At 38.5% G+C, this 25,871-nt stretch overlaps 2 protein-coding genes and 1 long non-coding RNA gene across 19 annotated transcripts in view; 2 read left to right on the top strand and 1 right to left on the bottom strand.

Moving 5' to 3' along the window:
- Positions 1–11,179, top strand: part of EFCAB5 (EF-hand calcium binding domain 5) — a 190,315-nt gene extending 179,136 nt beyond the window's left edge. For all 14 annotated transcript variants that reach the window (XM_019429688.2, XM_019429682.2, XM_053893211.1 and 11 more), the window contains one exon: positions 10,599–11,179. In XM_019429688.2, the coding sequence (XP_019285233.2) occupies positions 10,599–10,792 (194 nt within the window). In that variant the 3' untranslated portion in view covers positions 10,793–11,179. The remainder of the gene's footprint in view (positions 1–10,598) is intronic.
- Positions 1,459–21,396, bottom strand: LOC109255200 (uncharacterized). Of its 3 annotated transcripts, none has more exons than XR_002075125.2 (3): positions 20,975–21,396; positions 7,330–7,545; positions 1,459–3,569 (listed from the first exon to the last, which is right to left on the bottom strand). It is a non-coding gene; the product is annotated as an uncharacterized LOC109255200 (long non-coding RNA). The 3 variants fall into 3 exon arrangements; XR_002075126.2 differs by having other exon boundaries at positions 21,055–21,395; XR_002075127.2 differs by lacking the exon at positions 20,975–21,396 and adding an exon at positions 18,166–18,465.
- Positions 21,379–25,871, top strand: part of NSRP1 (nuclear speckle splicing regulatory protein 1) — a 60,451-nt gene continuing 55,958 nt past the window's right edge. The window contains exons 1-2 of one of the 2 annotated variants that reach the window (XM_019429702.2): positions 21,379–21,450; positions 22,640–22,733. In XM_019429702.2, coding sequence (XP_019285247.1) covers positions 21,431–21,450; positions 22,640–22,733 — 114 coding nt within the window. In that variant the 5' untranslated portion in view covers positions 21,379–21,430. Of the gene's footprint in view, positions 21,451–22,639; positions 22,734–25,871 lie in introns of those variants that run through there. The other variant, XM_019429704.2, reaches the window with a different exon arrangement.

Here is a 25,871-nt window from a genome sequence, read left to right as displayed (position 1 = left end):
TCCTCTCAGACTGCTGTTTCACCTTCTCGGGCAAGGACACAGGCGCTCACCACTGAAAAATCTGGTCCTTTTGTCAGATGGGAGCTGGGGATGAGGAGCAAGCCCCACAACTCCCCATCTTGCAAGTGTGTTCAGGATTTGGCTCTCACCCTCAATTAGCTCATCTCCAGACAAAGACATCTTCTGTAACATTGTCCCAATGCTTTATGGGAATCTTTTCAGTTCAGGTTCCACCTCTGATTTGCCTACCAGAACTAACTCCTATAGTCACATGCAGCTCCTTTGTTTGGGTAAACATGCAAATTTCTGCCTCCTCTCCTCTCCTTTCAGCTGTGCTAGCCAATTCCTGAGCAGCCTTGATTGCCAAAGCTTCCACCACTTTCTCTTTTCCAACAGTGTCCTCAGGTGGCAGGAATTCCAACTGCAGTTAACACAGCTGGATTCAGCCAGAACCCTAATAGCCCTCAGGCCCCCCTTCCACCACCACTGCCAAACCTTTAGCATTATAGCAGTCTCTGCTGCAATCAAGAAAGTTCATAGGCCACCCAGACACCAACCCTCTCTCCTTCAGACGCAATTGTATTAGGAAATTGTAAGCTCTCCATTTAGGGAAAGAAGGGGAACTCATGGGGGCACCTTTCTGTTTGTGCCTGAAAGAGAAGAGCCTCTGGCGGGGCAATTTGTGGCTCAAAATTTATCTGAGCCTTCTAGCAGTGTTAACTAAAGCCCCGGTCAACAACACTACCTAGCATGAAATACCACCAACAGTGGTCATTTCTGCCCAGGTTGGGGAGGGACTGTTAACACAGCTCCTAACCCACCAAGCCTTTCAAACTAATGATTTTTCCAAGAAGATAAAATCAGGGCTGGTGATGTGTCTACACTTTCTTAGGACTTCTGCTGTCAACTTTCACCCTACTTCATCCTAGTTCTAGAAAGGAATATATATTTTTTTAATGTCTTAGAAAAGGTACACTTTATTTTTTATTCTTTTTTTTTATTTTTCCCAGTTATTATTGAGATATAATGACATATAACATTGTATTAGTTTAAGGTATGCAACATAATGATTTGATATATCTACATATTGAGAAATGGTCACCACCAATAGGTTTAGTCAACATCCATTACCTCACATAATTAAAAGATTTGAGGGGGCAGCACCTGGGTGGCTCATTTGGTTAAGCGTCTGCCTCTTGATTTTGGCTCAGGCCATGATCTCCCAGTTCATGAGATTGAGCCCCGCTGATATTCTCTCTCTCCCTCTCCCTCTGCTTCTCCCCTGCTCCTTCTCTCTCTCTCTCTCTCTCTCTCTCTCTCTCCCTTCCCCCCCCAAGTAAATAAACATTTTTTAATTAAAAGATTTTTTTCTTGTGATGAGAACCTTTAAAATGTACTCTCTTAGAAACTTTCATATATACAGTATAGTATTGTTCACTATAATCACAAGGCTGTACATTACATTCCCAGAATTTATTTATCTCATAACTGGCAGTTTGTACCTTTTGACCACCTTTGCACATAGCCCCTGTCTCTGGTAACCACCAATTCATGCTCTGTTTCTGAGTTCAGTTTTTTTAGATCCCACATGCAAGTGAGATCGTACAGTACTTGACTTTGACTTTTTTTCACTCAGCATAATGACTTCAGGGCCATCCATGTTGCAAATGACAGGATTTCCTTATTTTTATGGCTGAATAATATTCGTTGTATATACGAAATGTATACCACATTTTCTTCATCCATCCAAGTCTTGGATGTTTTCATGTCTTGGCTATTGTAAATAATACTGCAATAAACATGGGGTGCAGATACCCCTTTGAGACAGTGATTTCTTTTCCTTCAGATATATACCAAAAGTGGAATTGCTGGATCACATGGTAGTTCTATTTTTAGTATTTTGAGGAACGTCCATATTGTTTTTTACAATGACTCTACCAATTTACCTTCCCTACAGTGTACAAGGGTTCTATTTTCTCCACATCCTCATCATTATTTGTCATTTCTTGAATTTTTGATAACAGCCATTCTAACGGGTGTGATATGATATCTCATTGTGGTTTTGATTTGCATCAAAAGGGGTATTTTATATTCTGGTGGAATTCCAGGCAGCTGAATCCCACCTTAAGATTGAGGCTGTCATCTATGAAGGAGCATTGGACAGCTTTGTTCGGCAAGCTTGGTGTCCTAAGGCTGTGCCATTCATTGCATGTGAATGTTGCTGACATACTTTCCTGTAAGGGAACCCAGTGCCTCCAGTGACCCCTGGACCAGGACCCAGACAGCTGTGCATGCAGTAGTGCATCAACAACCTCTGTCACTCTGCCTAAAGCACTTCCAGTAGTTGTCCTCTTCTTCCCGAAGACCCATGACCTGACCACCTTCTCAAGGATCTATTTTCCCCACTCCACTTTGGACCTATGCTGCCAACTTTGCCTGCTCTTTCTGTAGGGTGTCCCATACCTGTCCCATGTCCCCATCCCAGGGGGTTAGACACATGTTATCTACCGGGAAATGTTATCAGACTTGGAAGCAAGAAGAATGATCTCTCATTTCAAGTGTGACCAGAATCACTTTGCTCTCTAGAGCCTGTATTTCTGCCAAGTGGCCATACTTCCTCCCCATGCCTAAATCCAAGGGTCTCTAAGTCTATAGATGCTGGTCTCTGCAGAAGTTCCCCTGCAGGAGCCCTAGAGCTCCTCCTCTGCCAAAGCAGCCAGATAGATGTGCTATTACCATCTATAAAGAAACTCACCAGCTTCCTCAAAAAAAACACCACCATGATCCACCAGAGATGGCAATGGAGGGAGATGACCCACCATCATGGGGGAAGGACTGCTGGACTCACAACCCTGATTAACTGTCTTCAAGATTCACCTTCCCCAGGCGATCTTTCCCTAAGCACTATTGCCACCATCGTGGTGGCTCTAGCAATTGCTATTCTCTATCTCCCTCCATTGCAAGAGTGGGACAAGCCTCTCCTTCATTCCTCATGGCACAGCTGAAGATGAGATAGGAACCTTTAATAAGACACTACCAACTTTCCACAAATAAGAAATGTGAACACAGCACTGAACTGAATATGCAACTGTGATCATATGCCTGGTTCTTTTAAACAAGTCAAAGTGAAATGAACAAGATACCAAGAATATTGTTTTGTCCTATTAATTTGGACCCTCTATATACCCTCATTGGTTTGGATTTAGTTACAGTTCTCTACCGCCTTCTTAGACTTGGTTTCTTGGGTGGTGATTCCTTCTGAGATTTGTTGTTTTCCCACCTGCAATCACAGTTAGACCTGGGTTAAACAGGGAGCTTTGAGGGTGCCTTTTATGAGATGCTCACCAGATTTCAGGCTCTAGAGGAGGAAACATCCATTTAGTTTCAGAATAGATTCCTTTTGTTCTGGCAAATACCCCTTAAAGGGTGTTGTATGAAAGATATTGGAGAAGCACTCAACTCACACACTGTCTGGGAAACTAGTTTAGGGTTCAGTAAAGACCTGGGGCCTGGATGCTTGACCCATTTCCCATACATGCAGACCCTTTCCATCTCTAGTCCAAGTCATCCTGGGGGAAAAAAGAAAGAAAAAAAATCAAATCATCAATTCTCTTTTTGCTTTTGGTTTTAAATTTTGAAGTTTTCCAACAGTTGTTATTGAAATTAGAGAAACAACATGGTTTTATTTATCTAGGTACCATCACTGATGCTTTAATATCCAATAAGGTCTGTTAAAAATCAGTTGAATGAGAACATTTTTCTATTTAAGGCTAAGATATTTTTCCAGATTTCCTTGACACAGTTTTTTTTTTTTTCATTTTAGTGGATGTTAAATAATCTTTTATCTCAAAGGAGTATAAAAATTATATGTTTTTTAAAAGTATTTTAAAAGGTCAACTGGAACTAAAAGCCTTCTAACAAAAGAGTCATTAGCCCATCCCTCTTCTCTCTTCTCAGTCTCCCCAGGTCCCCTCACCAGAGGCCATTCTTTTTGACTCTTTTGACTATTTCTTCTGGCATGTGCACATTTCTGTCTTTTTAATACTGTAGAGCATTGCTATCTTTTCATTCCTCAATTTTAAACCTTGTCAACTGATTTCCTCTTATTATAGATGAAAGTTGAGTTCTGTTGTACCACCATTCTCTTATCCTGTCCTCCCAATGTAATTATATTATCATTTGGAGTTAAATCAAAATGCATTGTTTACATGATTTTGCCTATGCAAATATGATCCACAGCTGAACATATAACATATTTTGGTTGCTCCTTTTTCACTTTTTGTCTTTCCTGAAGTAAATAATTCACTTTTTTTTTTTATTTATTTAAAAAGTTTTTTAAATGTCTATTCATTTTTGAGAGACAGAGACAGAGCGTGAGCCGGGGGAGGGGCAGAGAGAGATGGAGACACAGAATCCGAAGCAGCCTCCAGGCTCTGAGCTGTCAGCACAGAGTCCGATGCGGGGCTTGAACCCACAAACTGTGAGATCAGGACCTGAGCCGAAGTCGGAAGCTTAACCAACTGAGCCCCCAGGGGCCCCTTAGTTTTATTTTTTAAATTCCTAAATTTTCTTTGTACTTCTTGACAATTCCCACCCCATCCATTTTGTCTCCATATAATTTCCCTTGGGGGAAGGTTTATCAGGTAATTTTTTTTAGTTCCATTTTTTTTTTGCCTTGAAGCCATCCCTCTAGAGATCTTGATTCTCCTTCTATCTGGGGTCTTCCCCCACCCAGATCTGCTACTCAGTTGCCTTCTGAAATCCATTTTGCTGCTATCATAAGAATTTACTTTGCCTTGCTCTGAGGTAGCGTATCTCTCGTAGTTTTCTGAGAAAGAGTGTGTGAATGGTAAATTTTTTGAGACTTTCATGTCTGAAAATGTTTTTATTCAACCCTCATATTTGATTTTTAGTTTCCCAGGGAACATAATCTTGAAGACAATGACCCATTGTCTTTTTTGAGAAACTGAGATTATAATTCATATACCACAAATTTCACCAATTTATCCTGTACCATTCAGTAGTTTTTAGTATATTCATAAAGTTTTGCAAACATCACCACTAATTTTGGAATATTTTCATCACTTGGAAAAGAAACCCAGCACCCATTAGCTGTTCTATTCTTTGCCCCTCCCTACCCCTACCCCTGGCAATCACTAATCTACTTTCTGTCTCTAGGATTTGCCTGTTCTAGACATTGCATATAAATGGAGTCATACAAGGTGGATTCTTTCACTTAGCATAATGTTTCAAGGTTCATCTTTGGTCTATGTATCAATACTTCATTCTTTTATTATGGCTGAATAATACTCTATTATATGGATATAGCACATTTTATTTATCCATTTATCAGTTGATGGAGACATGTGGGTTGTTCCTACTTTTTGGCTATTGTATATAATGCTGCTATGAACATTTGTTTACAAGTTTTTGTGTGAGCATATGCTTTATTTTGAGAGACAGGGAGGAAGGGAGGGTGTGAGTGGGGGAGGCAGAGAGAGAGGGAGAGAGAGAGAATCCTAAGTGGGCTCCGTGCTGTCAGCACAGAACCGGATGCAGGGACTGAACCCACAAACCGTGAGATCATGACCTGAGCCGAAATTGAATCTGACACTTAACTCATTGAGCCACCTGGGCACCCCAACAATAATTATTTTTTGAAGTTTTCTCTTCCCTGTTGTTTCTCCTTTCTTTCTGTTTTTAGTGTTTTTGTCTGTATCTCATTTCTACATCACACCACTGGGCAACTTCCTCTCCCCAACACTAGAAATTTATTTCTCAAAGGGGATAACATAGAAAGTCTCTGGACTGGGGGACATCAGACACAGTTGAGAGGGAGAGGACCAGAGTGAAAACTGGGAGATTATGAGTGTGTTTACTGAATATAGAGCCCTCTGTAAGCTTCCTTGACAAAGCTCCAAACAAAAAGGAGGAAACAAAAGGACAAACAGCTGATACCTGTACTTTTGGGGTGTAAGAAAAATACTATAGGACTTTTGTTTGTAATTATTGCCTATTGCCCATCACTGCCTACTTTGTTTTAAAATGAATGATTTATAAATAAATATACATGTATTGGGGCTCATGCTCAATATTTGTTACTGATGGAAGTACATAATCAGAGTTCAGAGTCTACTGCATTAAACTATGAATTTTTGTAAAGCAAATTGCATTGATTTCAATTCTCACATTAAAAAAAAAGTTTATTTATTTGGAGAGAAAGAGAGGGAGAGAATGAGGTCGGGAGGAGCAGAGAGAGAGTGGGAGAATCCCAAGTGGGGCTCATACCCATGAACGGTGAGGTCATGACTGGGCAGAAACCAAGAGTCAGATGTTCAACCAACTGAGCCACCCAGGCGCCCCTCTCATATTTGATTTATAGATATATCATGAAAAAAAGCGCCAATACAATGTGATATTGTAAGGAAATTATACCAACAGAAATGAAACTAATATGCCTGCAAGAACACAATGTTCAGTCTGGAACAAACTTCTACCCAACTTTGGATAATTTGAGAAAAAATGTGTTTTTACCTCCCCATTTAACACTGATCCTAGAAGCAGCACTCTACAGTACATTTTGGATCACTTTAAGTTAATGATAACATAGTAAGTGCCTGAAAGCCATGGCAAATATGGGTGTTCTGACCTACTTAAGAACTGACTGAAATATGCACACACATGATCTTTTAGCTATATGATGTTGCAGGACATTCAGCCCATTGCATGTGGCAGTAATGTTAAAAGGTGGCACAAGGTATACAAAACAATAGAAATAAAGGAACTAAAACTAAGAACTAAGGCTAAGGAGAGAAGCATTCAAGAAATACTTGGGTTATTAGTTGAAAGGAGCAGTTATACTTTGACTTTTGAACTTGATGCTTAAGTACTTCATTATTTTTGCTTTGCCCATCTTTCTAATTGCCTATAATTCCCAAAAGGGGATTTTACTAATCTAGTGTTAAAACAGAGATCTGTAAAGGGAGTTTGAATTAGAAATACCCTGGACTATCCCACAGCTTTCAGCAAAATCAATTCCTTATGTAATTAAAAGTTTGATTAAACTAAAACCTACAAAAATACCATTAAATGTTTCTGAGTTAATAGGTTTATAAACAGATTCAAGGGTTTGACCCAGCAATTTTTTTAGCTCAGATTTCCTCCAATAATTTACTATAAGCTTTACCAAGGCAAAGCAAATAAATAAATAAATAAATAAATAAATAAATAAATAAATAAAACAAAAAACCAAAAAAACAAAAAAAACAAAACACAATTTCTAACAGTTAGAAAAGAAACAAATTGGTCTGTTTGAAAGAATTACCAAACCTGTGCAATCTGGCTCTTGTCATCTGCCAAGCGGCAAAATCTGGCGTCCATCCACCACAAGAGGGCAGTAGCGCTCAACCGTTGTTAATGGGAACCCAACAGAGCCAAGGAGGCTTCATTAGAGAAATCATTACAGCTGTTGTTAACACATCACTCTCTCACTGGAAAACGCAGGCAAACAGGGATCACAACCCAGATAGGTTCAGAGCTTCTGTCCTGGGTAACAATAAGACAGGAAATAAGCAACAGGGGCTTGTGAAAGGGAGAGGCCTCCCTCCCCATCCTCATGTCCTTGAGTCACCGTGGAGATGGCCGACTAGCTTAATAATGGCTGCAGATAGGGGTCTGTTTCATTTGGATGTTGAGATAAAAACGCTGTGGCAATCTCACGGTCCGTGAGTTCGAGCCCCGCGTCAGGCTCTGGGCTGATGGCTCGGAGCCTGGAGCCTGTTTCCGATTCTGTGTCTCCCTCTCTCTCTGTCCCTCCCCCGTTCATGCTCTGTCTCTCTCTGTCCCAAAAATAAATAAACGTTGAAAAAAAAAAATTTAAAAAAAAAAAAACAAAACAAAAAAAAAAAAAAAACGCTGTGGCAGGCAGGCATCAATGGAACAGAGCTCTTAATGGGGATTTGGAAAGGGCAGAAAGAATAAAAACTGTGGGGTGCAGCAGAGCCGATATCTCAGAAAATGAATTAGGTTTGGTTTTAGGTGTGTTCTGGGATGAACTTTAGATTCATAACACTGGAACGTTAAGATAATCAAAGCAATCTTTCCAGCCTATAGCATTACTTTGTAAAGTTTCCAGGAAGTGAATTAATAAAAAAAGGAATCAATTACAACTAGTGCACCTCAATATTTTAAGTATGTATGTGGATTGGTCTGGGATTGCCCAGAACTTGAGATGAATCAGATATTTGTACTATGCTCTCATGACCACCATCTGTTTTTGTTTTATTCATTTGTTACTGAGCTATAATCTGAAAAGACTTTTAATATTTGAAAGACCTAATTTAACCATTCTGTAATTTAATGTTGTTTCAACATTTATTGAACAGTTACAACTGAGAGAAAAGACAGTGCCTCTGTGTGTGTTGAAAGAAAAAGTTTTAGAAAATTGTACCTCCATGTTTTAAATCAGCCTCAAATAAAAATTGAGACTTGTGAATGTTTCCTACTTTTTACGTGCCTTTCATATCTTGTATTGTACTTTTGTTGAAGTCAAAGCTTCATTGTTGAAGTCAAAACTGAAATCATAGAAAGGCTAAATCTAATTCAGGGAATCTTGTTCCTTCATAGAAAGAAGGGATAGAATATAGGGAAATAAAATGTTCTGTCATTCTTTTTTTTAAGTTTATTTATTTATTTTGAGAGAGAGGAGGGGAGGGGCAGAGAGAGGAGAGAGAGAATCCCAAGCAGTCTCTGCATTGCCAGCGCAGAGCCCGATACAGGGCTCGAACTCATGAACTGTGAGATCATGATCTGAGCCAAAATCAAGAGTTGGATGCTTAACCGACTGAACCACTCAGGTGTCCCTGTTATCCTTTTTTTAAAATTTTATTTTAGAGAGAGAGAGAGTGCAAGCAGGGGGAAAGGTGCAGATGGAGAGAGAGAGAAAGAGAGAGAGAGAGGGAGGGAGGGAGGGAGAATTTAAGCAGGCTCCATGCTCAGCACAGAGCCAGACACAAGACTTGATCCCAAGATCCTGGATCATGACCTGAGCTGAAATCAAGATTCAGATACTTAACCAACTGAGCACCCAGGCACCCCGTTCTGTCATTCTAATACAGATCCATGAAGGACATACTTGTCATTAATGAGCCATTAGATAGAAGATGACATTTAAAAACTCTTATTCAATTATAAGTATCACTTAATGGTTTATTCAACTCAAATTAGCAAACATTTATTGGATTAGTCACTGTGGTAGACATAAGAAGTAACAAAAATGAATAAAACATTGAGCTAATGGTGAGAGGCACCTGAAAGAAATATTGTTTTAGCAGCTACTCTGTGACAGATTTTTAAATATCTTTTCTTATTAATCCTCATAACAGTTCTGAGGTGTTATCCCTGTTTTGTAGAAGAAGAAACAGGCTAACACCAATTAAGTGGCCTGCTGAAGGTCACAGAACTAGTTGGGATAGTGCCAAGATTGAAACCCAGATATGTTCAATTTTAAAGTATATTCTCTTTTCATTGGACCATTCTATCTGGATATTAGTCACTGACTCCTGGGAAAAAGTAACTTTTATGAATGGCAGTTTAATAGTTTACAATTTAACAAATGAAACATATGGTGTGCAGTTATTACATATTTTAAAATAAATTTTAATTAGGAAAAATTTTAAACATAGAAATTATAGGGGTGCCTGGCTGGCTCAGTTGGAAGAGCATGAGACTCTTGATCTCTGGGTCCTGAGCTCCAGCCCCACGTTGGGTGTAGAGTTTACAAACCAAAGTTAGAGACTAACACCTGTGTAGTCATTACAGAGCCATATTCTGTATCCAATCTGAATGTTATACATGTTTGAGTCAGACTTTTTTTTTAATTTTAATGTTTATTTTTTGAGAGTGAGACAGAGCACAAGCAGGGTGGGGAGGAGGGAGCAGAGAGACACAGAATCTGAAGCTGGCTCCAGGCTCTAAGCTGCTAATGCAGAGCCCCATGCAGGGCTCAAACCCACAAACCATGAGATCGTGACCTGAGCCAAAGTCAGATACTTAACCAACTGAGCCACCCAGGCGCCCTGAGTCAGACATTTTTAAAGAAATAAAACATTAGAGAAACAGTTGAGACTTTCTACCTCTCCTTGATCCCTCCCATTCTCTTTTTTTCCTCTCTAGAGCTAAGACTATTATGAATTTGATGTTTATCAGTTTTATGCATGATTCCTTACTTTTACTTACATGTTTATGAATCCATAAACAATACAAAATTATTTTGCAGTGTTTTAAATTATATTTTAATTGTATCCAAAAGAACGTATTATTCTACAACTTGCTTTTTGTGATAATACATTCTGAGATTTATCCACAATGGAATGTGTAGCTTTAGTTCTTTATTCATTAAATGCTATGCAATATTCTATTATATGAATGTATCAAAATTTATTTATCCATTTTCTTATAATTATACATTTAAACAAAATTCTGCCATGGTTTTGATTCAAAGCATATCTGATGAACTTTCATCATAATACTGGAACTTATATATTTTAATAATAAAGGTACAAAACAATCCATACTAACTTTTTTTTTTCTTGGTATAGATCATTCTCGAATCGAAGTATGGAAGTTTGGTAATAGTGTCATCGAATACCTATACCACTGGGCACACATCTGTTTAACTCTCATGGAGCTAAGCAAAAAAACAAGTAGTGCCATTGCACCCCCATTGCCCTCCAAAACTGACTCCTATGTGTATGCAAAAATGCCAAAGGGAAGCTTGCCAGGGAAATGCTAATGAATTGGTACTGTATTCAGGCTATTTTTGTCATGTTCAGTTTTGCTTGTTAACTATAAAATATCTTCAATTGGAAAGGAGTGTCACATAGACATATTTTGCTCCTAGACATTGACCTCAGCATTTTCCAAAACGAAAATGCTACCTAAGGAGAAATTTGATCTAAAAAATATCCAGTTAAGGTAGCCATAACCAAATGCATGTTATAAGATATATTGAAAAGTTTCCTTTTAGTTTTAGCTTTGTATCTGCCGTGGGACTATTGTGGTTAATTGGGTAGAATTATTTCAACTCTTTAAAGGTGCAAAGTAAAGACTGAGGATTTATGGAAAAATGGCTATTTTTACATTAAAGGAGTACCAAATAATAAAGATTTTAAGACATGAACTGGGAATTGTTTTTCTAATTTTTTCAGAGACTTAAATTTGCATCACCTTTTCCCCCTCCCCAACGATCACTACTCCTCCCTACTGACTTTAACAACTTAAGTTACTTCAATAAATAGAAATTCTTGTAGGAAAATGTCCATGACTCATGGAAAAAAGAAAACACCTTTTTTAAATAACAAAAACCTCTCAAGTTAAAGAACTGCAAAAAGAGTTTATATTTATTTAAAGCTTATTATTACAGCAAACTTTACTGCTCTTTTGTGAGATTTCATCTTTGCAATAACATATCTGATGAGAGTCCATTTTTAATAAAAATTTGGGAAATTAAACTTCATTTTCTTTATTTGGTTGACAAAATGTGATGTGTTGCAAACATCTTATAATTTGAGGTTGGAGGTCCCTTCTTAACCTTCTCTGATAAAGTGGCAGCAGAGTTATTACCAGTTCTCATCTCTTGGATGATCGCATGCCCAGTCTTAACCTATAAGCCTATTTCATATTTGGAAGAGGGCTTTTCAGGGCATTTGCAACAACATTTCTAGGAACAATGTTCTTGAAGATATTAAACTGATAGCCACATATCCTGATGGCTGCAGAACAAGCTTATAGAGTTCACTGTGCATACAAATGGCATTTTAGGCAGCGAGCAGAGGACTTTTTCTGCAGAATGCTATCTTATTAACCATTATCATGGGAATTAAGTTAACTAAATGACATCTAGCTTAATGAGAACAGGTATCATACACTTGCATGGAGTTTAACTTGTTTGAAGTATTTTCACACACAAGCTTATAACCTCCCAATAACCTGTAAGGTAGGCGGTCTAATAGCATTATCCTCACTTTATAAATGAGGACATAGGCTCAATGCATGAGTTACCTACTTCACAACAGCTGGTAAGAAGCCAGGGGACCTAGCTTCCATCTATCCTACCTTTTGCCAGCACTCAGACATCTCACTGACACTTTTCAACCTTTACCAGACTAATGATTATGCTATCAGTCTTTTAGAAACTACTTTAAAATTAAGCAACCAGGGATGCCTGGGTGGCTGGTGGTTGAGTGTCCTACTTTGGCTCAGGTCATGATCTTGCGTTCCATGAGTTTGAGCCACACATTGGGCTTGCCGCTGTTAGCACAGAGCCTCTGTTCCCTTCTCTCTCTGCCCCTCCCCTGCTCACACACACATTCTCTCTCTCAAAAATAAATAAAACATTTAAAAAATAAGTAAAATTAAGCAACCAACAAGAAAGATTAATTGAATTTATTTAATGATCATTCAAGTAAAATACTATCCCTTAACACTAGGAGCTTACTTTTTTAGTGACGAGGATGTTATTTATACTTGACAAAATTTACATACAGATTTATATTTAAATCCGTTTATTGAATACATTGCTTTACTTATAGTTATATATACTTCAGAAGCTTGATTAGTTTTTTGTTGGCTTTCTTTACTGTAGCTTATACATAACATGGACACGGTATGGTGTTGACCATCCAGACCATTTTCCCTTTATTTTTTTAAGTTTATTTATTTTGAGAGAGAGAGCACATGAGCAGGGGAGGGGCAGAGAAAGGGAGAAAAGAGAATCTCAAGCAGGCTCTGCGCTGTCAGTGCAGAGACTGACACAGGGCTCGATCCACAAACCATGAGATCGTGACCTGAGCTGAAATCAAGAGCCAGATACTTAACCAACTGAGCCACGCCTCCCCCCCCCCCCCCGCCCTTTTTTAAAGGAGACAGATGTTTTTTGAAAACACTGTAAGGGAGCAGTGGCATGCAGGACAGCAAAGGATAGGCTGTCTGCCAGGAGGCGGTGGTGGGGGCCTATAGTTATGGGGTGAAATGAGGTATGGGAACCTATGGAATTTTCCTTTTTTGGTAACTGCCTGGTTGTAAGTAGCCCATTGGTCAGCTGGGGCCTATGGCTTTTTTGAGGTGGGTCATTTAATGAGCCTGTTTGCATGCAGCCTGGTTATCACTCTGGGCCCTTTTGCCTTACTCAGGTTTCCATTGCTCAAACCTGTTGCGTAAAACAGCCTCTGGATTCCACCCTGACAGATCAACAATGACAAATCTTTGGTATTTGAGTAGAGGTCTCATCTTCAGTAGCTGCTTCTTGCTAGACAGGGTGGGTGCACGTCTCTACCTCAACTTGTGGGTCCATCAGGGGTTCTGTGCAGTTATAGACCAGAACATGGTATTATTTAATGTGCTGAAAGGAGATTGGAGTGAAATTCACTGGTAGCCAGGTCCATGGGATTTAGGGAGAGGGGACCCTCTGATGGCATGGCCTGGAATCCTTATTGAATAATCATTCCTATACATAATTGTTGGATTCACTCAGACAGGTAGGAATGTATTTTGCCTGTAGATCAAGATGGTGTTGGATCTGAGGGAACAAAGGAAAAAAGCGTGCAGGGGAGGAGGAAGAAAGGCAGCTGAGCGTCAGCCAGCATCAGAAAGAGTCCCAACCGAGTCTGTAATGGGTGCAGATTTGTCCTGGATGAGCTTCTGCTGCCAAATGTGCTGCAAATTGGTAACAGAGACCTCAGGGGGATGGAGTGGGAGAGGAGAGGAAAGCAGTCTTCGCCCTCACAGGCATGAGGTGTCGAACCTGTTTGCCCTTGGACCTTCAGACCACATGGGGATAGCTGCCCTGGCCAGAAAGCTTCAGTTGTGGTGGAGTACTAGGGTTAGACTGCCAAAGGGCTGAAAAGAGAAAGGTGAGGGAAGAAAGGATTCCTCTGAAGGTCAAGAGGGGAAACCCCTCACCCTTTCAGGCAAGGGCAGTCTGGCAATTTCCCTCTGGGGGCTTTGACTCCTTACCAAGGAGTGACCTCAGCCAAGGTCATCAGTTCCTCAATGACTACTAGAGATGGTTCTCTGAGGAAAAGTCCTGAGAAATTCCTGGAGAATCCAGGGAGAGTCTGGGCCCAGCAGAGATTCCCCATATGGGCCACAAAATGCCAGGTCATCCAGATTGGGTGGAGAATGGTGGCAGGGGCAGTGAAAGAATTCACCCAGGGCAGAACAAAGGAGATAGAAGTTTACTGAATACACTGCAAGGGAGCAGTGGGCAGGACAGCAAAGGAGAGACTGTCTGCCCAGACCATTTTCCTTTTTAATTATGGCTTTCCATGGTCCAGCAACAACTTAAGATTTTAAGACAATGATACTGGAATCTCAGGAAAGCTTCTACTGCCTCTTTTCAAGCTTTATGGAAATATAACTTACATGATATATAATTCATCTACTTAACAGGTACAGTGCAATGGTTTTTACTGTATTCAGAGAGTTTTGCAACCATTACAACAATCAATTTTAGAACATTTTCATCACCCCCGTGAGAAACCCCATACCCATTAGTAGTCATTGTCCATTTTCCCCCACCTAAGCCCTAGGCAATTATTCATCTTTCTTTTTCTATGGATTTGCCTATTCTAGACACTTCATATAAATGGAATCGTACAATATGTTGGTCTCTTGTGACTCACTTCCCATTCCCTCTTTATCTAAATATGTTTAAGCAACCAGCTACCCTTAACTTCCACAGACATCTCCAATCCAGACTCAGAAGATCTTCTGCAGGTAATTTAGGGAATTTTCATTCTTCTCATGTAGGTTTTATGCAATGCCACTCCCACCTAACCCCACCCTACATCATTGTAGGGTGTGTTCTTACTCTCTTAAGCTCTGTGTTCTTACTCTCCCCTGAATGATTTTATTATAAAGACCTCCCTCAATAGATATCAATTAAATATTGCCTATTTCTTTGTCCTTAGGCATAGTAATTACCCTCAGTAGCTGTTCCATCTCTTAGTCATTAGCTCTATTTTACCTCTCTTTGACTGTCCCTTCCATAGACCACAACTAGGAGGGTACCTCTTGGTGGCCATATTCTGTTCTATGTGACCCTGACTCTGTAGCCACAGCTTTTTGAACTGGGGTTGACCCCTTGCCAAAGGAAGACCAATTTGTGAAAAGGCCTAATATACAAAGTAACCAAACCATGGATAAGCCAAACTAGGAAACAGCAATAAGAGCAGTGTCTGGAAGGACAGTAAAGAGTTTAGAGAGGCCAAAAGTGTCACGTCAGGCCTTAAACAAATTAAAGGATACTGCCTTCCAGACACTACAAGTTGGCAGCGAGAAAGTTTAGAAAATGCGTAGTTGGTTAGGGACAAGAATGCACAAAAAGGCAGAGGGCACAAAAAGAAGCGGAAACTGAAAGAGTAGGGAAGTGACATCAGTAACATTAATGTCAAAAGATTAAATGGAAGATCCATTAGTTTGGGTGCTGAGGTCCCTACAGTTGCCTTGGATCCAATGCTAGTCAACTGTTCTGTGTTTGAGGTCTTATTGGGAAGTCTAAGACAGTTGGAATTCTCTGTTGTGTAATAGGAGTATGGTAGTAATGATACCATCTTTTATTGGTTCACTCTGCTTCTGTTCTTACACCATCTTCAATTAAAGTTCCCAAACTTGGGTTCAAAATGTTAGGAGTCTTTTCCGTGTCTCTGATTCACTGCTGCAGGTACCACCATTGCTGCAAACTCTGCCAAGTGATTGAAGAAGTTGAACTCTCTGAAACAATGCATCAGAGAAATCAGCCTTCTACCTTTAGGAAAATCTCACAACTGCTTCATTACGACATCCCAAAGGCAATGGGAGAATGCAGGATTCAATACACCAATTCAAAAGCTCACATTATATATAGGATATTGAGCTGGGTAATTTTGTGTAACTAATTCTCCATTCAGTCTCTTTAAGCAAGAGGCAGACAGTCTTGGCAGGGGGCTTTATTTTTACCCTCTATTGATTCTTTTTATTTTAAGCAAAATAACACATACTCATAATTTAAAGAGTCATCTTGTTATACAAGGTCTTTTAAGACCACAACATTTCCCAGCCCCACCTCACCCCTGTTTTTCTTACCTCCGAGTCAACTACTTTCAATTCCTTTAGGTCAGGAATTAATAAACAGCTCAGGCCTATTACGATAAAGTTTTATTAGAAAAGCCATGCCCAGGGGTGCCTGGCTGGCTGAGTCCATGGAGCAAGTGACTCTTGATCTCAGGGTCATGAGTTCAAGCCCCACATGTGATGTAGAGTTTACTTTAAAAAAAAAAAAGAAAGAAAGAAAAGGATGCCCATATTGTTTATGACTGCTTTCATACTGCAAGGGCATAGTTGAGTAGCTGCTATAGCTACTAAGACCCCAAGACCCACAACCCCTAAATATTTACTATCTGACCCTTTGCATAGTTTCCCAACCCCTTGATTTTGACACGTACCTCCATATTGTGAAATAACATGTGGTGTGGCTACATTTTTTTCCCTGATTTAAGCAATATTTATTAACCTCTCAGTATGCATTACAAAGATTCAGCTTCTTCCTCAGTATGTGCGTCCACACACACACAAACATTTCCCAATCCTCTATCCTTTTCAATATATTGCACTAGAATTTAAATTAGAATAGATTGATATTCAGCATTTGCATTATCATGACTATGTATGCTATTTAGGGCTTAGCCATGTAGTAAATTACAATCATTTTCCTTTTCTGAACATCTTTTCACTTTCCCTGGAGTTAATGTTTGGAGTTAAAGTTTCTTTTGGAGTCAATGTCCAGAGTGGCTGGAGTGACTATAATAATAACACACGAAGTAGATTTCAGAGCAAAGAATATTACCATGATAAAGAAGGTCATTTCATAATGAAAAATAGGTCAATTAATTAAGAAACCATAACAATCTTAAATATTTATACATCTAATAACAGAGTTTCAAAGCATATGAAGCAAAAACTGAGAGAACTGCATCCATGGAGACACAAGTAGATAACTAGTTACCTAGGGTCAAAGGGTTTGTGCAGAAATGAGTGACTAATGTATATATGCTTTCTTTTTTGGACATTAAAATTATTCTAAAATTGATTATGGTGATGGTAGCACAGCTCCTTGAATATATTAAAAACCATTGAATTATATACACTTTAAATTGGTGAATTACATGGTATGTGAATTATAGCTCTATAAAACTGTTTAAAAAAGAATGGCTGTGGGGCGCCTGGGTGGGTCAGTCAGTTGAGCATCTGACTCCTGATTTCAGTTCAGGTCATGTTCTCAGGGTTGTGGGATTGAGCTCTGTGCTGACAGCATGGGGCCTGCTTGGGATTCTCTCTCTCCCTCTCTCTCTCTCTGCTCCTCCCTTGCTTACACTTTCTCTCTCTCTCAAGTAAGCATAAAAAAAAAAAACGTCTGTACTAGATAGAAATCTGATCTACATAGAAATAGTAAATGTGTGCATAAACATAATATTTTTCTTATTTTAAAAATAGCTTTGAAAGATAATTGCTTGAAGCAAAAATAACAATTTATTGTGTGCTTGTAACATAAGTAGAAGTAAAATGTGTGAAAATAATAGCACAAAACTTAAGTGAGGGAAAATGGAAGTATACTTTTGTAAGGTTTTTTTTTTTTAACATTTATTTATTTTTGAGAGAGAGAGAGAGACAGAATGCAAACAGAAGAGGGGAAGAGAGAGAGGGAGACACAAAACCCAAAGCAGGCTCCAGGTTCCGAGCTGTCAGCACAGAGCTGGACACGCGGCTTGAACTCATGAACTGTGAGATCATGACCTGAGCTGAAGCCAGACGCCCAACCGACTGAGCCATCCAGGTGTTCCATAAGGTTTTTTAACTATACATAAAGAGGTATATTCTTTACTTGAAGACAGACTGAGATAAATTAAAGATGTAGACAAGAAACCCTAAAGCAATACCTTAAAAAACAATAAGCAAAGAAGTATGGCTAATAAGTCAACAAAGAGGTTGCATCATAAAAATTGTAAGCTGAAACATAAAAATGTCTTGATTAATCCAAAAGAGGGTAAAAAAAAAAAAAAAAAGCAGGGAGGGTTAGAGAACAAAGAACAGATAGGAAAATAGAAAAACTGCAGCCATACTCATACTCACTTTAATGAAAACGTTCTAGGGGTGCCTGGGTGGCTCAGTTGGTTAAGTGTCCAACTCTTGGTTTCAACTCAGGTCATGATCTTGCAGTTCCTGAGTTCCAGCACTGCACTGCCAGTGCGGAGCCTGCTTGGGATTCTCTCTCTCTTTCTCTCTCTCTCTCAGAATAAATAATAAACTTAAAAAAAAAACAAAAGAAAATGTTCTAAACACGCTAATAAAAGAAATTATCAGAGTAGATTTAAAAAAAAAAGCAAGACCCAAATACAGTAAAATCTTGGATTGCAAGTAATTTGTTCTGTGAGTATTCTGCAAGACAAGCAAACATTTCTAATAAACAATTCTAAATTTTTTTTAACGTTTATTTATTTATTTTTGAGACAGAGAGAGACAGAGCATGAATGTGGGAAGGTCAGAGAGAGAGGGAGACACAGAAACTGAAACAGGCTCCAGGCTCTGAGCTGTCAGCACAGAGCCTGATGCGGGGCTTGAACTCACGGACCGTGAGATCATGACCTGAGCTGAAGTCGGACGCTTAACCGACCAAGCCACCCAGGCGCCCCTCTAATAAACAATTCTAATAAATTTTAACTTGATAAATGAGCAATGTCTTACAAATACGAGTAGTATGTGATGCCAAAGGTCACACAATCACCACAACTGAGCCAATGGTTCTTCTCTCTCTCTCTCTCTGCAGGATTGTGGGTGATCACCTCCCATGCCCAGATGCTCAGTCTCAGACCATGGTGTTTGGCAGAAATCAGTGATTTTTCTGAACTTTGGAAGTGCCCATAACTGGCACTAGTGTATTTTTTGTCACTTCAAAGCACCTATGGACAGTCTTTTGCTTTTCCATACAAGAGTAAGCTTAGGAATGCTTTGATTCATTCTAGGTCAGGCTGCCTACAGATATAGACCTTTTCCTCTGCTGCTTTATTGCCCAGTTACATTAAAAACAGTATATGGGAATGCAAACTGGTATAGCCACTGAAAAATGGTAGTATGGCGATTCCTTAAAAGTTAAAAATAGAACTACTCTATGACCCAGCAATCGTACTACTAGGTATACCCAAAGGATATAAAAATACAGATTTGAAGTGGAACATGTACCCCAATATCCATAGCAGTATTATCAATAGCCAAATTATGGAAAGAGCCCAAATGTCCATCGAAAGATGAATGGATAAAGATGTGTATAATACATATATAGATTACATATATACATATGTACATATGTACATACACATATATACATATACATACATATATACATGTATATGTAATCTATGTGTGTATATGTATATATGTGTGTGTATATATATACACACACATGGAATATATATACATATATATGTATATATATATATATACACACACACAATGGAATATTACTCAGCAATCAAAAAAGAATGAAATCTTGCCATTTGCAACTCTGTGGATGGAACTAGAGGGTACTGTGCTAAGTGCAATTAGTCAGAGAAAGACAAATATATGACTTCATTCTTATGAGGAATTTAACATACAAAACAGATGAACATAAGGAAATGGAAGCAAAAATAATATAACAACAGGGAGGGGGGGAAACATAAGAGACTCTTAAATACAGAGAACAAACTGAGGGTTGCTGGAGGGGTTGTGGGTGGGAGGATGAGCAAAATGGGTAAGGGGCATTAAGGAAGACACTTAATAGGATGAGCACTGAGTGTGATAGGGGATGAATCACTGAAATCTACTCCTGAAATCATTATTGTACTATATGCTAACTTGGATACAAATTAAAAATAATAATATACAAATAAAATACAGTATATGACAAGTTTATTAATATTGTACTGTAGTCAACATCCCTGTGAGCATATACAATGGCCCCCATGCAGAAGATTCCATTGAGCCAACAGACAGCAGTGACCCCGTTAGTGGTAGTGAAAGTTGTCCTACACAATAACCCTCCTCTCTCTCTTGTCTCCCTCACACCAGCCACAAAGGTTTTCAAAGGTTAAGTGCGGGTTATTTTTCTTTATATTTTATATTATTTTGTATTTTATTACAGTATTATAATCATTTTTATATGAATATTTTGGGTTATGGAACAAATCGTCTGAGTTTCCATTATTTCTTATGGGGAAATTCACTTTCATATACATATGCTTTGGATTAAAAGCATGTTTCCAGAATGAATTATACTCACAAAGGTTTTATTGTATATACTATCAACATGAGATCCACTTTTAACATAAAGACACAAGTAGATTAAAATAGGTTAGAAGGATGGAAAAAGATAAACTATGCTAACAATAAAAACTGTCTATATTAAAATCAGATAAAGTACATAAAGAGAAAAAAAGACAGGGTCATTTCTTAATGGTATCATGGTCAATGCAAGAGGACCTAACAATCCTAAATGTTTAAATACCTAAATAATAGGATTTCAAAATCGGTGAAACAAAAACTGACAGAATTAAAAGGAGAAATAAACAAATCCACAATTACATTTGGAGATTTTAACATCCTTTTGTCAGTAACTGAAAAGATCTCTTTGGCTGCTAGAAAACTAGCTTTGAACAGGTCAAGAGCTGGTGGATGAACAGATGAAAAGCGACTAGAATTTAAAACCAAAACAAAACAAAATATATATATATATATATGTATATATATATATATATATATATATATATATATAAAACATATAATTTTGATTCCTATATCCAGTATTACCACGATGCTGTTATTAATAATTTCGTCTATGAGCATGGGTCCTATATTAACATACAGATTTTCAGTTGCCAAGTTACCCTGAGCCAGGTATACTCACACTGAAGCCTCGGTGGAAAAAAAAAAAAAAAAGTCGATAGCTTTACGGCAGTGTTTTTCAAACTTGACTATCAAAGCTACCTGCAGGGCTCTGTAAAATTCAGATTGCTGGGCCCCATCCGGGAGTTTCAAATGCAGTAAGTCTGGGAAACCATCAGAGAATTTGCATTTTAACAAATTCCTGGTGATGTTCCTGGGACCACACTTTGGGAATTGCTGGCCTAGAATTTTGTCAATTCCTTTCTTCCCAAAACGTCCAGGCAGCCAGTTGGTCTCCAAACAAAGCCAAAGGCCGTAGGACTCGGGCCCTTGCAAGACGGAAGCAGCGCAAGAGAGGGATTCATCCGCTAAAAGTGTTTCAGGCCGCCCAGATCCGCGCGAGAGTGTACGTGATGACGTTGACGTCTGCGTGAGCGTCACGTAGCCGTCGGCCACGTTCAGCGGAGACGGGAGCAAGATGGCGATTCCGGGCAGGCAGTGAGTGATCCGGGAGTTAGGGTTAGGCTGGGAATGAAAGATCACGGCGACTTAGTCTTTGACCGACGAGTAAAAGTGCGCTGGAAGTGAAGGGACTTTGTCGTCAGGGATAGAGGCGGGGAAAAGCGAGAAATCCTGAGGAACATATTCCCCTCCCCCCACATTTTCCAGGATGGAAGTCCGAAGTTTGAGGGAGAAACTTGTGAGGAAATAAAGGAAGTTAGGCTGAGGGGCAGAGAGCGAGACTTTTCTATTTTCCAAAAGCTCGGTCTGAGGCCCCTCAGTCTTGCTTCCTACCCCGCGCTTGAGTTTCTCCCTGGTTGGATGCTTTCAGGGGCAATGAGAAGAGACAATTCCTGGCTTCCTTAGAGGGCCTTGTTCTCCTTGGCTGCTCAAGTCCTGATTCCCGCCCTCCCTCCTTGTTTTAGGAATGTGCTGAGAAGTCACAAAAGGGTAGGCATAATAGGGACCTGGGTATACGTTGCCGCAAGAGAGACAAATATTGTATGTTCTTGAAAGTTTTACCTTTGATGTATAATTCTTACTTTCGATGGAGTTTCCCGTCATCTCGGCATTTTAAAGGCCAAAGCGTGAGAAACTAAATGAGTTGGACCTGATGGGATGGTTTTCTGAGCTGCTCCAAGACAGAGCAAATGAGCGCAATAGAATATAATGGGCATTTGTCCCGTGACTTCTTAAGTTTCTCAGTTACTGTAATCTTTTAAAAATTTTTCGTGGGTCACATTACCCAATAACTTATTTTAAACTATGTAAGTACCCAGTTGGAAAAAAACAAACAAACAGCTATTTTCTTGTTCGACCACAAGGATAATTTAGAGTGTTTTAAAATTTTTAGTAGGCATGAAACGAGCGTTTCACTAACATGTTCTTTCTAAAACATTATTTCATCATCTAAAACATTTCTGATCTCTTCAGTTATTTCTCTTTTTTTATTAAAATGCTATTTGAATTTGACCCGTGTCAGCAAATAATTACTTAGAAGAGTAATTATAAAATCTTAACACACATTAGAACTTTGAGATCATTGGAAAGTGGAAACCCTGTTCTGTGTTCATAAGCTGTGTGATATGTTTTGACTTGGTAGCTTCATCTGGAAGAAGTAGTGGATGTATTATTTTTTAACATTTAAATATAATGGTGTAATTTCTATTTCAAAAACAAAATGCAGGTATGGGCTTATTTTGCCAAAGAAAGCACAGCAGTTGCACCCTGTTTTGCAAAAACCATCAGTGTTTGGGAATGATTCTGATGATGATGATGAGGTAAGGGAACCTATGTTTTTCTATTGCATTATTAGAAATAGAATTTTTTAAATCGAACTTGTGAATTTGATGTCTTTGCTTGCCTTAGTTGTTTGTCATTACAGTGTATCTGGAGTATATTATCATTTACAGAATCATCAAAAGGAATATTTAAAGAAAGACTTTTCACTGATTTTTTTTTCCTTCACTAATGTTACATGGGAATCTAAGATTTTTTTCAGAAGTTGTGATTTTCAGTTATTTCTAAGTAGTTACACAAAACTGTTTTAGACAGCTAATACTAAAGTAACAAAATTATTAGTGTAAAGATCCCTGAAAATGAGGTATTAATATGTCACCAATTTCCTAGAAATTTTTATTAGCAAAGTAGTTTCTTTTAAGACTACTTTTGTGATTATTAATTGTCTGCTAAATGTAGTTGTTCAGTTTTGTAATTATGGTAGTGCATGAAGTTACAATTGATTGTTCTACAATAATAACACCTAATATGAATATTTTCTATTTTAGCAGCCAAAACTATGTTTTCCTGTGAAATCTACAGCTTATAGCAGAAACAGCCTCAAATGTATGCTTATGTCTTGAGTCATTTTCTGTATTTCTGAAAGACCTTTGCATCAGTTAGTCTGATAGTTCCTTTGGTCTGGCAGAAAGATAGCTTCTCTTTTTACTCATTTTATAATGACATAGGTAGGTAATTGAACATATTTGATACTTCTTTGCTTTTGCTTTCTTTCTGTTGAAGAAATTGGCTCCAGACACTGTCTACTTCCCTACATTCTGCCCCAGGCAACTATCTCATTGTGATTTTGATTTGCATTTCTCTGATGGCCAGGGATGTTGGCCATTCATGTATCATCTTTGGAGAAATGTCTATTCATATCATTTATGTATTTTAAAATTGAATTATTGCCCTTTTATGAGTTACAAGATTTCTTTATATATTCTAGATATAAACAAGTCCCTTGTTAGATATAATTTAAATATTTTTTCCCATTCTTTTGTCTTTTCACTTTCTTGATAGGATCCTTTGAAGCACAAAAGTTCAATTTTGAGAAAGTCCAATTTATTTTTTTCATAGGTTTCTATTGCTTTGGTGTCATACCTAATAAACCGCTTAATCCATTGTGATGAAGATTTATACTCGTGTTGTAGTTTTACCTCTTAAATTTAGGTCTGTGATCCATTTTGAGTTAATTTTTGTATATGGTATGAGGTAGGGGTCCTACTATTAGGACCTAGGTCCTAATAGTAATAATACTATTATTTGCGTATGGATATCCAATTGTCCCAGTAGCATTTGTTGAAGGCTATCCTCCATTGAATTGATAGCACCCTTGTAGTTTGTTTTAATGTACCTTTTCTTTTCTTTTCGTTTTAATTTTAGAGGATGGGAGGCACCTGGGTGGCTTAGTTGGTTAAGTGTCTGACTCTTGATCTTGGCTTGGGTCGTGATCTCAAAGTTCCTGAGTTTGAGCCATTGTCAGGCTCTGTGCTGACAGTGTGGAACCTGCTTGGGGTTCTTCCTCTTCCCCTATCTCTGCCCCTCCCTCCACACTCCCCCCCCCCCCCCAAAATAAATAAACTTAAAAAAATAAAGAATTCAAAGAAGAAAGAAAAAAAAACCTGAAAAATAGCGGTGGGGGGAGGGAGGGATGAGAGAGAGGAAGAGAGAGAATCCTAAGCAGGCTCCATCTCCATGATTTGGGGCTTGCTCCCACAACCCTGGATCATGACCTGAGCCAAAATCAAGAGTTGGTCGCTCAACCAGCTGAGCCACCCAGCCCCACAAATATTTTTTTAAGTCATCCTACCATGGATATGCTTATTCTAATGTTTCATATAAATCGTCTTGGCACACCATATAATACAAAGCAAAATATTTGAGAAGGATGGATGTACACAAGTGATCTAGAAAGTATAGTCATATTATTGCTCTTTCTTTTCCATTGTGAAATGAGGTTGGTGTACAGTGAGGCTAGAGCTAGAGAAAGCTAGGGCTAAGCCATTTTGCTCTTTCTTCATTCTGTCCCTCCCTGCCTCCTCCCATTCTTTTACATAAAGGGACTTTAATGCAGAGAACTGGTTACATAAGTAATGGAAGACTTAAGCCAAAAAGAGAATAGATGGTGAGGCAACCCAGAGATGAGCCAGTGGTGATAAATGGAGGGATACAGGTAGGATACAGGTCCTGGAGGCCAAGGGCTAGGGTTATCTGGTGGGAACTGGACTCTTCCCGAAGGAGCTGAAGCCACTAGGGAGATTCAGTTTTAGGTAGAGAAAAAGGCAGGGTGGAATTCCTTGTTTTTTCCCTTTCTTCTAGCCAATAGATCATTTTTGTCTTCCATTGGTAGAGCTCAGCCAGAAGCCAACTGACAAGCTGCAGCTTAGTTCTTAATGAACAGGATATAAAACTTTTCTTCAGTATGCCTTACCAATAAGATCAGTCTAATGAATTCCAGCTTATTCTTATACTGAGAAATAAATTTCTTAGTTAAGTATTTTTAAATATTTGTGAGGTTTGAATACAAAATCTCTTATTTAAAAAATCAACAGTTTAAGCAACAATAAAGTTTTTCGTGCTTTATAAAATATAAAGGTAAATTTTATGGTTCTTTTCCTAAAGAAGGCATTTGGTATACCAGGAGAAGAGCTGCTGTAATGCACATCCTTTTATTGTTATTTATAGCAATTTAGCAGAAGCATTTATGAGCCCAAATTTAAGATCAGACTTTTCCTTCCACAGGTCCAGCAAATGGGGCCCTAGTAAATGAATTCAATATTAATATGTGCTTATATCCAGAGTAAGTTTAAAAACTGGAAAGTGGTAGCCCAGCACTTTAAATTACTGTTTAAATAGTTTTAAATTATCAGAACTAATTAGAAATAATATTTTGTTCAAAGGTAGGGGAGATGGGGTTTTTTGCCCCTTATGAGTAAGAGGTTTATATTGTATCCAAATGCAACTGTCTGCTCATAAGTATTTGAGTGGTTTTGCTATTATAGTAATGTGTTTATTCCATTTTATCCAGTGTATCCTTTTTTCCAGTGCCATTGCCACCACCTTCATTACTTATTTTAATACTTTGTAATTAGTTTCCTTATCACCTGTCTCCTTAAATTCGTTTGAAATACTGTTGA

Source organism: Panthera pardus, unplaced genomic scaffold, assembly GCF_024362965.1.
Source record: "Panthera pardus isolate Hobbes unplaced genomic scaffold, ASM2436296v1 HiC_scaffold_3, whole genome shotgun sequence".
NCBI classification, from domain to species: Eukaryota; Metazoa; Chordata; class Mammalia; order Carnivora; family Felidae; genus Panthera; species Panthera pardus.
Note: the sequence above shows the minus strand (reverse complement) of the source record. Positions and strands in the feature narration are given on the sequence as shown.